Here is a 15,911-nt window from a genome sequence, read left to right as displayed (position 1 = left end):
CCTTTGATTAACAAGTTAGTCTCAGCGTCACATAAGATGATGAGGGATCCCAGCGGGTATCCCCAGGATGCTTTTCTGATTTCACTGAGCAGCATTCAGGGGTTCTCTACGCTTGCAATCGATGATATCATGCGCTGAATTTACGCACATCATGCATGATGCCGTCACGGTGGAAGCTGTAGTCCGACTGCAGTGAGTCTCGACTAACACTACACAAGTGGGATGCGCATGCATGCATATGCGGCTGCATTCACGCATCCATGGGGGCTGATTGTGTCATTCAAAACAGCACGCGCAAGATGACCCAAACAAGTCCTTGACTAGACAAAGCTGTACATACTGCACTATCAGATCTTGCTACAGGCGTTTTCTAAGGCCGATCAGGACTATGCCAGGTCTAGACGCAGGTTATATCAGCCGTTTATTTATAGTGCATGTGCAAACATCTGGACTTTGCAGGTAGCACCATAGCAGCTTTATCCCGCCCAGCAGTACCTGGCACATCCCCCTAGCTAGGACACGCAATGCAAGGCTCCCTACTTCGGGAGCGTGTTGTCTCCTGATACCTGTGGCATTACGGCATTATTGTATGTGCTCTGCTGTGCAGCTGTCATGCATAGGTCTGCTTGTTGAGGGGGTGAATGGTGTTGCCTGTCTCTTCAGACCTATGCATTCCTGTTTGCTCTAGCCGAACACCTTAGCCCCATGTACATTGGTAACACTTTAGGCTCACTACACCAGCAAAACAGCACTGCATTCCTCAATCAGCATGGTATACAGCATAGTGATAGCTGCCAGCTGCCAATCAGTGATTGGTGGCGCTCCTGGGTCGACGCAACTGGGGCAAACAAAAGACCAAGCTATCCTTTACCAAGCTCCCTGATCATTTATGGCAGGAGAACCTTGTCCACAACGTGAATCACTCCATTTGTAGCCTTGAAATCGGCCTTTTTGACGGTGGCGTCGTTGACTTTTACGCCACCAGACACACTAATCTTGAGCTTGCCGCCTCCTATGGTGGTTGGCTCATCTCCATCCTTTAGAGAGCTGGACAAGACCTGTAAAACAAAAAATCCAATGTGGGAAGTCGCCTGACGGTGTGGCACCGAACTGCCGCGAGCAGCCCTGAGTATAAGTCAAAATTGTGCACTTTCACATGAACTTGCACAACTTAGTACAAATATACAAGGACTGCTACCCCACGCACTGGTACAATAGCAACGTACCCTTTGGCAGTCATGCACTGCAGCGCAAGAAGGACTTGACATGCATTGGCTTGGGTGATTACGGGCTCGGCTGGGGTGACATCAACTAGAGAGCACAGTCCAGACCTATCAGGAGGCAAGAAGAGGACACGAAACACAAGTGTCAAGCAGCTAGATATTGAGAAGGACAACATTTGAGCAGGTTTCAGTATTACTCACCTCTCCTTCAAGCACGTGGTTCTTAAGGATGTCAGCCATTTGCGGCAAACTCACAAGCTCAACCTTGCTGACGCCCAAGTCCTTCGCTGCCTGGAAGAACGCGTCATCGGTGGGGGCAAACACTGTGAAGGGTCCCTTGCCAACTAGAGTTGGCTCCAATCCAGCCTGCAGCCATTCACTAGGGGCATTCAGCCGCACAGGATGAACATGCTATGTCACCAGACTGACAGCATACTGAGCCCTGAACGTATGCCATTGGTCAGGTACACAAGCGTGACAGCAGGTCATACAGGGACTAGAGCAAGAAACACTCCTCAAACAACGAACATAGGCCACTGTAATTCCAGTCAGTCAGGACAGGACCACCAGGCCCGCAATGCCGAGAGGCTGCCAACTAGCAACTGGCGCCCCTAGCCAAACAAAACAGCCTTCTGACCAATCACCGTTCAGGTGCTGCTCTGACATCGCCTGCTTCTACGTTCTGCTCTAAAGCAGCCACTCGCCGCCCTGCTGTGTTGTGACAATTGCAGCAGAGAGCTAGCAGGTTTACTTTCGCTCAGTCGTACCACCAACACAAGCTGCACATCTCTGCTCGTCGGAGAGCTTGTTAGCTCACCTTCAGGATCGCTGAGGACAACAGTGGGAAGTTGGGGCTCTTGGCCAACTTGCCGAAGACGGAGTCGTCGAACTTTCGGCCTCCCTCCTCGCCTCCCTTGCCCTGCTTCTCGTTAGCTCTCACATGGAAAGCCTTCTGGTGCCTGTTAGGCGCCGGCGCAAGCCGCAGCGCTTGTGTGAGGGACACCCTAAAGCGGGGCGCGGCCCGGCCGAAAGCTGAGGAGCTGACGCGGGTATGGACTGTCATCGAGGAGGCCATGGTTGTCGACATTGTTGCACAGGGTGGGCCTCCAATGCAATATTAACGCTGCTAGCCGGTCTTTAAGTCAGCACAAATACTGTATGCCTTCAGTTTGCGTGCATATGGGCCAGTGCTATCAATGTGTGGCTCTGGGCCAGTGTTACATATCGACCCAAATCCAGCCATTTTGTTAGAGGGTTTGGGGAGGCATGGAGGGTTCACACATTTACAGAGATTGCCAGTAAAGGCAACAGCACCATCTGCCACATCAGCACTGGCATTTCGGAATGTGCAGATACACTCAGAAATGTGCAGAAATTTGCAGATACACGTTCACATTTTTTTTTTTTTTTTTTTTTTTTTTTTTTTTGGAAACAGGGTGCCTTCTTATCTGTTTTTTACAAAAAAAACCATCGTCTTTGGGTGGGGCCTGGGTCCTTCGGGATCCGGCTCCTCGACAATCATGGCAACATATATAATGGCTGGGCAAGGTGCTTCGATAGAGGCGGCCCTTTACAGTTAACGGCATCACCATAAACCACTGATCAACTGGGTCGGGCTTCAGCAGCCAGGCAACATCACAGAGGTTTCAATGAAAAGGATGTAATTAGACGAAATAATCGCCGGGCATAAAGCGACGCTTCAACAGAGGCGGCCCTGACAGCAACATTGTGGGTATACAAAAGTGGAGCAGACAGAGGCCAGGCGATAGCGGCTGGGAAGCATAACAATAAATTGATCTTAATGACGCAGTAGTAAGAATATCTAGGACGGCCAATCTTTGGTTGGGGCGGAAGAGGCAACAGCCGCCAGCCGCCATTACCAGTAAAAGAAGGATGCGACGGCTGTTTGCATCATTGTCTGACGCGAAGAATCGACCGCAATAATAGAAATGGCCATGAGACCTTTTACAGAACAAGCAGGTTTTGCGGTGTTGCGTTCTTGTGTGTGCCCTGCCAAACCCAGGCAGGATGTTCAGGGTCCTGGTCCAAACCTAGGACAAAGCGCGTACAAGCTGTATTGGGGCTTTTGAGGAGATCTCAGTCTAACCTCCTGCAGTTTTCACCTGATTGCAGCTCCTTGAACACCTGCCAGTCCAGGTGTGCCTTTGCAAACCACTCAGCTGTGCTCCTTGTGGGGGTACTTGATCCACAGTGCAAGTGCAGGTCTTAGGATCTGTTTGGTGATCTTGCATTGCTGGTTCGGTACGGGTCTACATGCTGCTGTGTAGTAGCTTAGCAATACAGGTGGCGGCAAGCATTGTGGGGCATTGGGTACCCCCCTTGCTTGTTTCACCGAGAAGCGCTGTTATTGCAAGGATCTGGGCAGTCTTTACAATGACAGCAAATGGCTGGACCTACCCGCAGCACGCACAATCTGTTTGGCCTGTGATTTGCGTCCATGTCCTGCCCTTAACTTGTCGCTGATTTGGACCGACATACATCCACAAGCAGCCTGCAGTCCTTTTTGGCAGTTGATACTTGTCTGCGTTCTGGGATGCATATTTTCGAGTATTCATGACGTGTGTGCTACTGATGGTTTGAGGTATGTGGGACGCTTAATCAGCCCTGTGTGGCTGGAAAAAGTGTAATCTCTCTCTCTCTCTCTCTCTCTCACACCAACAGAGACCCTCCCCCAGGGGTGTCAGGACTGAACATTTCTCTAGAGCGCTAGCTAGCGCTGCTTGCATATGTAGGGTTCATTGCCACATGGCTAGCAGGCATGCAGATATCATCGATGCCGCCACGGTCACCAAATTCAGCCATTGGCATGAAAAACCCGGGATGAAAGAACAAGCGCCAAAAGCCTCTGCAAGAGCCAAAAAACTGTGGTGTTTGGCAGGCACCGGTACCGTTTGCTATGACATGCAGTTCTCAATGGTCTCAACAGATTGACGGCAATGTACTCCGAACCCAGCTCTTTCACATTACTCCCGGCAAGTTGTTGACCGGGAGAGATCTCCGAAACCAAGTGCCAATATTGCCATTCTAAAGCGAACAGCGCTGTGCTTTGATAATAGCCAAGAGAAGAAATTGAAGCGATATGAAGTCAGTGAAGCAGACTCTAGGCCTTATATCTCAGTCCTGACCGCCACCTTTGTCCTGCAACTTGGTTGTTTCTGATTTGCGCACTCGAAAGAATTGTTCATTACAGTGCCGAAAAGGCCTCCAAGCTCCAGCTGGGGGCCCTGTCCGAACTGTGACTTAGGACTCACTAGAATACAAATTCTTCTCATTGCAATAGGCAATTTTTGCCATATGCGTCTTCCTCACTGGGACTTCCCCGTCATGGCAGAGCTGCATAAATTAACCCCAGTCACTCTTCCCCGTAATGCACCGTTGCCAATCATCTTGACAACAGACACTTCTAATTCCATCCCACAACATCTGTATTTCCTGTCTGACCCAGCACGGGCAACATCAGCAGAAAATTGTATCCTTTGCAGGGCTTCCTCTCCCTGCCTTGTCTGCACTTGGAAGAGCCAAAAACGTGCAAGTTTGACCACGGCAGTAAGCGCGCCGGCTCAGGCTGCTGCAGAGGCATCAGCCGGCTGCGACATGGATGCCGTTGGCCTTGGCAGCCTGCGCGACACCCTTGGGCACGTCGAGCCGCGAGCAAGCCGGCAGCGGCGAGGTCTGCGGGACAATCTTGCCGTTGGCAATCGGCCGCTCAGCCGGCGCGGCGGCGGCGGCCGGGCCGGCCGGCCCGGGATCGCCCCCGGACGGCTGGCGCTTCTGGTAGGTGAAGGTGCTGCCGGCGGCATGGACTGCTTGCATGGCGCGGCCGGAGATCTCGTGGGTGTCTGCCCACTCTGGATCCCATGCCAGCGCCTCCGGCGTCGAGCACGCTATGCTCAGCCCCTGCGCACACCCTTCTGATTTCAGCAAACCTCTTCTCAATCACAACCCCTCTGGGAAAGAAGACTCAATCCCCTATTCATGAGAAGCTCCATCTGCTTTCTGCTTGGAGCAACCCTGACGGAGTTTGGATGGCAATACTAGTGCCAGACTCTCCGTTGTGTGTTTATGCATCCCAGCAGGTTGGCTCCAGACAGTCTGATGGCACAGCAGGGCAGGCATAGTGGGTACCTTGGGCACGGTGGCGAGCGCAGAGGGTGAGGGGAAGTGCTCCTCGAACATGGATCGGAGCAGATAGTACTCGCGCGTGTTGGGAGTGTGCTCTGGAAACCTGACTTGCCTCGCCTCCCACAACTCATCCGTCACCACCTGCAGAGAAGCAAATACGACAACTTCTCAGCACTTCCTTCTGCAGGAACGGTCCATACGTAGGCACTTTCACTCTCAATACCTCATCTATCTGTGAGTTTGTTGTTGTTTCAAGCTCCCCAACCCCTGTTCTTGCAGCCCAATTCGTATAGGGGCAAATGACGATCCAAATTTCTCAGGTGACCCTCAACGTTGGGCGGACAAATCAGACTCTTAAAGATGGGATTGACTCCAGTCTACTAATCCTGCTAACTTCAGAAGACAATCTTGGAACAGTGACGTCAGAGCTTCCCCTGCCGGCCTTCAATGATGCTGTTAAGGATGAGTAAATGTGAAACATTGCTTCACAAATGCAGCTACACACCTTTTCGGCGTATTCTTTGAGGCCGTCCACCCAGTTGTACCCAACGCCATCTGAGAACTGCTCCTTCTGGCGCCAGAGCACATCTTCCGGAAGGTAGGGGTCCTCGGGTCTGTCGAATGCCTTGCGCAATAGATACTTCTCCATCCGCGCGTGCTTGCCGTCCGGCTTGTCCTTCATGTCAATCTGCACAGGGCAGCAAACTATTCAAAAACACATGCTCCCAGCAGTTCACGATGGCCTGTGCGAGGCCATGGCAACACTGGCAAAGCACACGACCTGACAGCTGCACAGCCGCCAAATTGCAACCATAGGTGATGCAAGTGACCTATGGTACCACAGGTCATGGGGGATCATGGGGGTTACTCGACAACCATGGAGTCATTTAAATTGCGAGTTGCCCAACTACGGTGGAGCAATCAGGGGCCTTGACGCCTTGACATGCAGTGCTTTTCAGGAAGAATGTCACTCTACTCGCCACCCCCACCACAAGTGACAGATCCTGTTGATGCAGGACGCTCAAACACAATTTCAAGAATAAGGCTTATGCACACCATCTTGTCGGCGGGGTCAAGGGTCATGGAGGTATCGAGGAAGGCCTTGTCCAGGAAGGGAACGCGCGGCTCCAGCCCAAAGGAGAACGGCGCCTTGTTGGCGCGCATCACATCAAATTGATGCAACCGGCGTACCAGCCGCACCGTCTCCCTGTGGACACAGTGGCCCTTCATCAGCCTCATGCTACAAGAGTCAGACCAAGTTGGTCACGGAATAGGAGAGTGTAAGATACTCTCAGAAAGTATCCCATTTCTCTGAGCAAGCAGACAGCTACAGAGCAGGCAGCAACAAAGATGGTATGTCTTACAAAAGGGCATCCCTTTGTCAGTATTTCTTTACAGTAGAGCACGACGCACACCCCTTTTCTCTGAGCAAGCAGACAGCTCCAAGAATATAAACACACCCGATTTTCAAAAAAAGGGCTTTGAGGTGGAGCAGAGTAATAAAAGGTGCTCACTGCTGGAAGTCCTTAGGAGTGGGCGCCTTGTGGAAGAACAGGTAGCCGCCATAAATCTCGTCAGCGCCCTCTCCGCTCAGCACCACTTTGAACCCGCCCGCCTTGATCTTCCGCGATAGGATATACATCGGCACGGACGCGCGCACCTGCAATCAGCAACAAGCAGTAAAGTACCTGCCTCAGAAGAGTCCGACTACCATACTTTGCGCGCTGAACATGACACTCTCACCCACAGCCCTCATGCTCTGTGTGATTTTGCAAATCCCACAATCACGCTCCCCACAAGCCCCTACTTGCCAGCAACATGCCTGGCAAGCTGCTGGATTTTGGACGATAAACGTATAGGAGCAAGCATGGGACCACCCTACAGCAGAGTCAGAAACCCTGGTGTTGTTGCTGCATAATGTGCACTCGCAAGGCAGCCCTTTCTCTCATCTTCCTGGCGCTCACACTGCTGTGATGTCTGCGTTTCTCCTTCGCTCTATAACATCGCTGCCATGGTGCCGGCTTCTGTGCAACCTATACTTGCAAGTAAAGAACAGCAAACAGCAGCTCAAGGCTAGAGCAGAGGGAAATGGCATGCAAAGTGGTGGGACAGGGGCGCACCTGCTCATAGGACTCGATGTGCCAGATGAGGTCGTACAGCGCATCAATTCCCTCCTCCACAGTGAAGGTGAACTCGTGGTGCTGCGTGCCGAGGAAGGCAGCCACCCTGCGCGCAGCCACCAGGTCCGGCGAGCCGGGCAGGCCGATGCTGAAAGTGTGCAGCGGCTGGTCTGTGTCGTACGCGTTCTTTGACTCCTTCATGTGCCTGGACGACAAGCAGTGCTTTTTCATTATTTTGCGCCTTTGTTACTATTCCTATTTCATCTCAACTATCTGTTTGGCATGCAAGGTTAAGGCATCAAAACATCACCGTAAGCCAACCCACGCCGCCGCTTCATAAGCACTTAGCCTGAATGCAGCCCCCATGAAACCATTTTTCCGCTCATCACAATCCCCTCCGCCCCCAAGGTGGCTGGTGCTTCCCCTTTCTGCTTCCCAATTTAAATCCTGCCTGCTCTTTTCAAACCGGCTTGCAATTGATAAGAGATGACTCACACGCAGCACCTGCCCACTGGCTGTGCAAAGCCATAAAGGGGGCAGATGGCGCTCACACCTGACAGCAATGGCGGCAACGAGGGAGGAGTCAAGGCCGCCGGAGAGCAGGACGCCAAGGGGGGCGTCCGACATGAGCCGCTTCACAACCGCACCCACGAGTGAGTCGTGGATGGTGGTCAGGTCTGCGGGCGCTGTGGGCACATACTCCAGGTCCAGCCACTTGGGCTTGTACCAGCGCTCAAGCTTGCCTGTCCTGCTGCGGTAACAGTGGCCCTGGACATTTTGCCGAGCATTCAAGCGTCAGGTTTGTCGGAGGAGATAGCCTCAAAAGCCACAGAATTAGATCTAGTTATCAACGTCCTTGCAATAAGATGGGGCAGGCATGACATGCAAGACCAGTATAGCCGAAGGAGATCACACGATCAAAGTGCACACGATCAAACTACAATGTATTACACAAACAAGGGTTCAGAAGATCGCCGCATACATCGTCCAGTTGCCCCTTCTTCTCAAAATCGCATGAGAGCTTTAAAGGCCACCTCTGCCCCTTCTGGGCCATGGAAAAGTCATTACACTGATGGTGGGTTGCGCGTTAAGGGTCCAGCCTCGTGGACAGACTGGCCTACTAAGGGGACACACAAGGTGTGTCACAGTGAAGGGGGGCTCACCGGAGGGAAGATGTCAAAGGTCTCGCAGTGGGCTTGCAGGGCCTTCATCTCGCTGGCAAACCAGGTGCTGCCATCGCGCCCCTTGCCCCAGTAGAAGGAGCAGACCCCGATGGGGTCGCGCGCCGCCACAAAGTCCCCAGTCGCCTCGTCCACCAACACACAGGCGAAGATGCCGTCCAGAGAGTTCCACAGCTCGTCCGAGTCTCCCAGTTTCTGCGCAGCAAGGGAGGGTCTCACTAGTAGGAAGGGCTGCCACAGACTTCCTGGGATCACTGCTGGGCACTGCACTACCGATTGCCACCCTGCAAGCTGCTGCACACATGCATTCTGAGGCTCCTGACAGCAGTGCCTGCTGCTTTATCTTGCAGCATTTGTCTCCACAGCAAGGCCCCATGAGAACTGTCTACCCTCAGGAAGTCAGGAGGACAGTCAGTTCATGCAAATGCTCGCTTCTGTGAGTTGTATTTACAACACCAGCTGTGAGTTTCCACGCACCTCGTACATGTGCCCAATGATGGCCGAGTCCGACTTGGAATCCTTCACAATCTTAACCCCCTTCAGGTACTTCTGCTTGAGCTCATCATGGTTGTAGATCTCGCTGTTCCTGCATAGCTCCCACACGATGCTTCAGGTGAAGGAGAAGCCAAAGGAAGCTGAGGGCGAAAGGGCTGCTGAATCGGTACAGGCTGCATTCAGAACTGTGCATGGCATTAAGAAATGACAAGGCAAACCAGCCTGCGAGGGAGAAGTCGCAGAACGCAATTGCCTGCATTTTGCAAGTACTAGTTAGAAGGATGGGGGGCTGAAGTACTTACAGAGCCCATGCAATGTTGCCACCTGGCCGCTCGATGATGAATGGCTGCCTGTGATGACAAAAATTATACTTGTGTCAGTAGCAGAGCCACCCGTACACACTGCGCGATTTTAGGCGCCTAGCAGTAATTTGGTTTCTACTCAATTACAGTTGCTGTGTGGGTAAGCTTACTGACCAGAGCAAATCTTTCCGGAAAGTCAACAATGAAAGTAATGTTTTCATATCTCGTTTGCAGAGATCCTCGATCCGTCGTGGACTAGTTGGCTAGTTTCGGAGTTGTGCATGAGTTCGAGGGCCTCACTTGCCGCCGTCCGTCACGTCGATGATCTGCAGCCTCTCGAAAGCAATAAAGCTGTTCCCATCTGTACTTTGCCAAATCGAGTTTGCGTCCGGCCCCCTATGCCGCAACAGCTTGCTCTGACGTAGCATCATGCGCCTGTTTTTCTCAGGGTCGCCCTGGAGCCCGAGAGCTGCAAGTATTCCACACATCCTGCTTTACTTCTTGCTTTGCACCAAACGTGTGTGCAAAGACTGGACCTCCAAATATCGAGCTGGCTATCCAAAATGCAGACTCAGCTGGTCACGCTCGACTTCCCTTGCAGATTTGGCTTGCTCCAGGTGGCACCGGATCAATCGCATGCATGTGGTGAGGAAGCTGAGGCCCGTGTCAAGGAGTCTGCCCAGTGGGCTGTGATGCGGAAAGGGGAAAGGTGATGAATGTTGATGGTTGCATGCAACATATGGCTCTCATGTCGCCAGTCAATGGGACCCGGGCGGAGGCGCAATTCGATTGATATTCAGAGCAGCCACGGTGATGGCATATACACAGAACATGGCATGTGCAAGACCAGTGATCATTGGTTTTGGAGCTCAACGTGACTTTTTCATCATAAAGCCGCTGATCAAGTGCCCACTGACTCAATTGGATTATTTGATCATATGTAGGTGTCCCTTACAACCGAGCTTGATCCACATCGCTCCAGGCGATCAGATTATCCAACCATGATGCTACATACGCAATTCCAGACCACACACTCTCAAACCTGTAAGCTGACAGTGTCTCTGCTCCCTCGGCAGCATGCTGCCTCACCCCTGTCTCCAAGCGCTCAATTAAAGTCATCATAATCATCTTCCTCGGCGATGGTGGCGGCTGCAGCTGCTGGGATTCCGATGGGAAGCAAGGGAGCTGCTGCAAGCGCTGGCTGCACTGGCTGGGCACTTTCTGTGCCGCTTGCAGGATCTCCGCCTGCTTCAATATCTTCCTGGAAGGCTCAAGAAGCAAAGTCAGCGACTTGCACCGGCAATGGTGGCTCATCATGACTGCCAGACCTGCCAGCAGAGGAGGTGGTTTTGGCACCAACAACACTTGCCTGTTTGGGTGGCACTGCAGCTGCTGGCTCCTCCCTAGAAGCGTGCCCCTCGGGATTGTGTACTTCTGCAGTGGACACGTCCTCTGGCTTCACACCTGCACATCCTGATCGCGGTGAGCAATCCGCGGGGGACGGATTGCATTGACTCCTTGACTTGATTGATCCGCAGTGTAGAGGGTCATTGGTTGAGCTGAGATCCGGTGACAGAAGAGTTCAGGGCAAGGACTGGCTCGCTCATCCAGTCATTGCCCTGACTCGCCCTGAAAGCGTGCACCAAAGCTCACCAGCTGGTGCATCTTCCGCATTTGCTGCAGCGGCTTCTCTGAGATCCATTTCAGCTTCCTCAAAGTCCTCCTGCTTCGCAGCTGCTTTCTTGCCTCGGCCTCGGCCGGGCTTGGGGCTGCCAGGTCCCTCCTCTGCAGTCTTCCTGGTTTGCCAAAAGAAGAAAGCAAGTCAAGGCAACCATGCGGCAATCCGTACGTGCAGGCAATGGCAACCTGTGCAGGGCAGCAAATGTGCATTCACCTCCTCCTCTTGGGCTTGGGTGCAGGCTCCTCGTCTTCAGCTGCTATATCTGGGGCGCTGGCCATTGTCTGCTTCAAGAAGTCCATCGTGGTATCCGACATGACGTATGCCTTCCTGCAAGCAGATGCAACTGATCGTTGCTCTGTATTAGCAGGTCATCAGACAGTATGCAACACTCCTGTATCCTAGCCAGGACTTACAAGTGAGCTGCAGATAGCGTCCTGGCGTCCTTAGAGTTTGCGATGGCCACAGCCCCATCACAGAGCTGCTTCAAGAAAAGCTCCACGGCTCTACCTGCTCGTCATTGTAGAGATTCATATGGATGCATGCTGTAGCCATTTTGCATGGGTAAGGTATGTGCGGGCAGGCTTGCGCATTTATCCCAGCCAATTCTGCTTGTGCACATCGATAAGATCCGTACCTAAGAGGACGGGAGTAGCCTGCGCTATCTTCCCTACATCCTCATCTGCCTGCATTATCTTCTTGATGCGCGCAGACAGCGGATGGTTCAATTTTTTACCCTTCATTTCTGTATATTGCTGATAAGATGCTCGAACAGTAGATGTATGCTGACAGGGACACTGCGCAAAGGCTGGTCAATGCTTGATGGGTCCGAACCACCAGTGACCTTCAGGGCCCCCAACCGCGGGTAAGAAATATTTATAAGTTTGAGGCCTCCTTAGAAACTACTTTGCACGATCTGTTGAATCTAGATGTCCCAGGTTCCTCAATACCATGCCGAAATCACGTGACCGTATCACGTAAGTATACTTATCGTGCTCGTTCGACCCTTTGATGTTGACATCAGCAATACCGTTAATCCGTCCTCTAATCTGAAATTACAGTGTTAACCAGCAGCAAGAACAAGGGATACTTGGCTCAAGAAGATCACATTGCATCAAATGCATCACTTCTCAAATTCTACCCGTGGATTACGTAAGCGGTCCTTAGCATGATCATAGTCATCATCATCCCTGGATGATCTAGACACAACCCATAAATTTGGAAATTCATGAACACTTTCAGAAGTTCTCGCTGCTGGATAGGGGCATGCTCAATGTCCAAGCATGCACCTATTTGCCAGTTCAGCGCAGAGAATCATCATCATTCAACATATATCTGAGGAGTCTCCGGGGCTTCAAGGGAGCAAGCAACTTTGCGCTGCCATCTCTCCGTCTAGCATCCAGCCAGTCCAAAACCTGCACCCATTGAAACAAGTCAAGCCACACTCAAATGCACCTGGAGCGCTATGCATATTTAAACCAGCTGATCGCGAATCTCAGCTCTAAAAAACATGCTATATGCCATCGTTATGCATGTAGTGTTTGTTCACAGCAGGCATGAAGAGGGAACGTCTGACCTCATCAAGGTGATCAGAAATGAGCTCATGCCGCGCCCACGCCAGATTCAGCTCCTCAAACATGGGTGAGCTCTCCGGTTCCAGGCTGATCCCTGCCAGGCCTGGGATGGCCTTCAGCGCTGGCATCCACTTGGTGGAAGTCTGTCTATCAGAGCAACAGCATGACAAGGCAATTCAGTGCTTGTTTACAAAATATGGTAATCGCAGCTAGAAATAGGACAATCCCATGACATCGACCATGCATCGTTTTTGTGCTGTTTAAGAGGGTGCCCAAAGATCTCTGGGTGGTCTCTCAAGATTGTTACAAGTGTTGACCCTCCTAGCATCATTGGAGCAGAAAGAGGAGGCCACCTGGGGTCCTCTTTGAGGAAGTCTGTGGCGTTCAGCAGCTCCGCCGCTTTCAGCGTCTGATGCACGGCCTCTGCCGTCTTTACATCAATTCCCTCGATCCTCAAAAACAGCTCAGCCGACACCGGCCGCGGCCGTATCAGCTTCTCTGTCACCCACGCCCCCTGCACGTTCCTCTTGAGGTTCAGCCCTCAATAACTCAGCACTGTTTAGTCTACCAAAGAGGCCAGCAGACAGAGAGTGATCCCCCTACCACTCTCTGGTTCACTCTTCCCCTGCATGCCCTGTTGAATCTCTGGAAGGTATCCAGTATCTGGTGCGGCGAGTCAGCATGACAATGCAGGTATCTCTAAGCATGCCAGCAATGTTAGATCTGGGGTGCAGGGAGCATATCGTGCCCCCTGCACCCCTGCTCCCACAAATCGCCATAGTAATGCTGCAGACAAGGATGACAATAACACGATCATCTTCAATACATGTGGTGCTGCATGCGATATCAGCGAAGCCATGTTGCACAGACAGAAGTCAAGAGCAGCACCTGCTTGGTCTTGAGGACGTTGATGTCAGCGGTGACTCGCTGCGCGGTGGCGCGGTCAAGCTCCATGTGCACAAAATAGACTGGCGGGTACGTCCAGCTCTTGCCGGCAGCAGGGTCCGTGGGCTTGGCCTCCAGCATATGAGGCGGCAGGCTCATGATCTGCGGCACTATGCCGTCCAGTGGCATGCGCATCGCCAGAAACAGCACCTGCATGCAGCGCGCATGGCCTCGTTATCCCTTGTCTTGGTGGCCCAGCACCAGATGCTTGCAATTCTGGCACCTTTTCGGTAGTGGGGGAGTCGATTTCTCAGGTCATGACGCCACACAGCCTGATTAGTGACAGATGCAGGTGAGAGGTAGGCAGTGGCCTACTTCCAAGCAATCTTGCAACCCCGAGAAGCCACAGCTGCAGAATGAATGGTTGGAGCATTGCCCGAGGGCTGCTTTTAGACAGGACACTGGACTGCTGTACAAAGGAAGACTGACAATTCGACAGTGATTGGACAATGTTGAGGGGTCTCAGCCCCAAAGGGCAAAATGGGTGGTCACCATGGATGCGCCTGAGGAGGCGCCCAGGGCATAGACAGGCAGCTTCTCCCACCGCTCCCTCGCTGCCAGCTTCTGAAATGTCTGCTTGACCTGCACAACCGCAAGCCACTTGCTTGTTTAGGTGCGTCATCCCAGAGTGCATCAGTGAGGATGACCGCAACGATCTTCCAAGGAAGGCGTCAGAATTGAGTCTTTGTGGGTGCAAAGACGGGGGGCCATGTGTGGGCGCACATTGGGGATGTCTAGAGACTTGTCCAGCCACTGGGCGTCCCAGCAGCGATTGGCCTTATCCGAGCTAGAGAAAGCCACCGGCACATAACTGCGCGCAACAGCCCTCCGGACTATCGCCAATTCCTCCGGCAAACCTGCAAATGCTCGCCCCTTTAGAACAGCGCAGAAAGACTTAAGAACAGAATGACTCCCAGCACAGAAGCCTGATGTCTGCAGCATATCTGCATGCAAAGATGCCCATGCGTTTGCTTTAGTGCACAAGGATCAACCATGGCAAGGCATGCATCTCATCGCAACAGTTGCGGAGTGATCCATCGCAACAATTGCGAACTGATCGTTGGGGGAGATATGTGGTCACTCACCTAGGCAGCCTGGACAGGTGACTGACTTGCGTCCCCAGTCCAGCGCAGAGTGTGAGCAGCCGTGAAACAGCAATAGCACCGCTTTGGGCGCAGCCACCCGTGTGTATACCACCTCTGTCCCATCAACCTCCTGCAAAACAAGAGGTATCTCAGACCTTTTGATCAAACACTACACCACACCGCTCTGCATCATGTGATGTTGACACATAAGCCTTGCCCAAATCTCTTCAGCTCTCATCATCTCTTCGGGCTGCTGTGCAAATGCTCCCTTCTCTCTTGAGCAGCCGAACATTCTAAGTAGCCAAACATTCTGAGTATGCGCTGCGGGGATGGTCAGAGATACAGGAACATTCTGAGATTCCCACCTCGAGCACTGCATCCCCCGTAACAGTGCTATTAGCTCCCAGGGAAGGGGCAGGAGCTGATGCAACCTTCACCCCCATAAATCCCATCTTCTCCTTGTGTTTCAGCGCAGCTGGAGCCGCCAAATTAGGGGCCGGCGCCAGCAGTATGCCCTTTCCATCAAGTGACACTGCTTCCTTCTTCACTTCGTTCATGTGCACCGTGCTCACATCCTGTACTCCAAAGGTGGCAGCCTGCAGCATGCAATCATGCTTGCCTCCTCATCTATTTGCAACTGAGTGTTTGCACTGCACAGATTGGTAATCTTTGAGCAATGTGGCGGCGTCAGGGACTCTATAAAGCAGACAATTGCAATTTTGTGGAGTTCACCGTGCCATGGGGGTGAAGTGCTTTTTTATCCTGCACTGCACTCCCCCACATGAGTGCAGAGAGCAGCTCTGGGTCGCCAAGTGCCTGTCACAAACAGAAACACTCAGGCCGACTGTCACAGATTCACATGAAGGGTGAATTTTAATGTGTGGGGTGAGATCTGCCCAGATAGAGAGTCACCTGCAAGGCTACCAGCAGAGCAGCACATAGAAGGGCAACCAATGCGGCAGCTGCTGGTGAAAACTGCCTGAAAGATGTGCATCGCTCGTTCTGCATCGTTTCGGGCCTTTCTGCCCAGCATCATCCGGCACACAAGCTGTGATATGAAGTCATCTAGGAGCTCCCAGTCCTGTGACACAATGGGACGTTACCGCCCCTAGCAGAGGGCCCCCTTCATATTCCAGGTAAGATCATGAACTTGAGAGCTGGCTGG

General features: G+C 52.5%; 4 protein-coding genes across 4 annotated transcripts; all 4 read right to left on the bottom strand.

The window, feature by feature from the left end:
• Positions 1-189: 189 nt before the first annotated feature.
• Positions 190-2,431, bottom strand: COCSUDRAFT_32079 (Fasciclin-domain-containing protein). The gene is made up of 3 exons (XM_005652188.1): positions 2,041-2,431; positions 1,425-1,589; positions 190-1,058 (listed from the first exon to the last, which is right to left on the bottom strand). The coding sequence occupies exons 1-3, from the start codon at positions 2,296-2,298 to the stop codon at positions 888-890; spliced, it is 594 nt and encodes a 197-aa protein (XP_005652245.1). The 5' UTR covers positions 2,299-2,431; the 3' UTR covers positions 190-887.
• A 1,982-nt stretch (positions 2,432-4,413) lies between these two features.
• COCSUDRAFT_52244 (glutamine-hydrolyzing asparagine synthase) lies at positions 4,414-10,008 on the bottom strand. The gene is made up of 11 exons (XM_005652187.1): positions 9,765-10,008; positions 9,465-9,512; positions 9,145-9,253; positions 8,650-8,862; positions 8,040-8,254; positions 7,487-7,691; positions 6,881-7,026; positions 6,423-6,573; positions 5,872-6,042; positions 5,370-5,507; positions 4,414-5,141 (listed from the first exon to the last, which is right to left on the bottom strand). Exons 1-11 carry the CDS (start codon positions 9,950-9,952, stop codon positions 4,824-4,826), a joined length of 1,902 nt encoding a protein of 633 aa, XP_005652244.1. The 5' UTR covers positions 9,953-10,008; the 3' UTR covers positions 4,414-4,823.
• Positions 10,009-10,402: 394 nt separating this feature from the next.
• COCSUDRAFT_52243 (hypothetical protein) lies at positions 10,403-12,031 on the bottom strand. Its single transcript, XM_005652186.1, has 6 exons — positions 11,780-12,031; positions 11,559-11,652; positions 11,359-11,472; positions 11,118-11,260; positions 10,834-10,928; positions 10,403-10,725 (listed from the first exon to the last, which is right to left on the bottom strand). The coding sequence occupies exons 1-6, from the start codon at positions 11,883-11,885 to the stop codon at positions 10,570-10,572; spliced, it is 708 nt and encodes a 235-aa protein (XP_005652243.1). The 5' UTR covers positions 11,886-12,031; the 3' UTR covers positions 10,403-10,569.
• A 412-nt stretch (positions 12,032-12,443) lies between these two features.
• COCSUDRAFT_83463 (hypothetical protein) lies at positions 12,444-15,754 on the bottom strand (the record flags this gene model as incomplete). The annotated part of the gene is made up of 10 exons (XM_005652330.1): positions 12,444-12,557; positions 12,719-12,863; positions 13,070-13,230; positions 13,605-13,811; positions 14,154-14,243; positions 14,385-14,518; positions 14,747-14,876; positions 15,112-15,342; positions 15,479-15,562; positions 15,659-15,754. 10 exons carry the CDS (start codon positions 15,752-15,754, stop codon positions 12,444-12,446), a joined length of 1,392 nt encoding a protein of 463 aa, XP_005652387.1.
• Positions 15,755-15,911: the final 157 nt, after the last annotated feature.

This window comes from Coccomyxa subellipsoidea, assembly GCF_000258705.1.
Source record: "Coccomyxa subellipsoidea C-169, whole genome shotgun sequence".
Classification (NCBI taxonomy): domain Eukaryota; kingdom Viridiplantae; phylum Chlorophyta; class Trebouxiophyceae; family Coccomyxaceae; genus Coccomyxa; species Coccomyxa subellipsoidea.
Note: the sequence above shows the minus strand (reverse complement) of the source record. Positions and strands in the feature narration are given on the sequence as shown.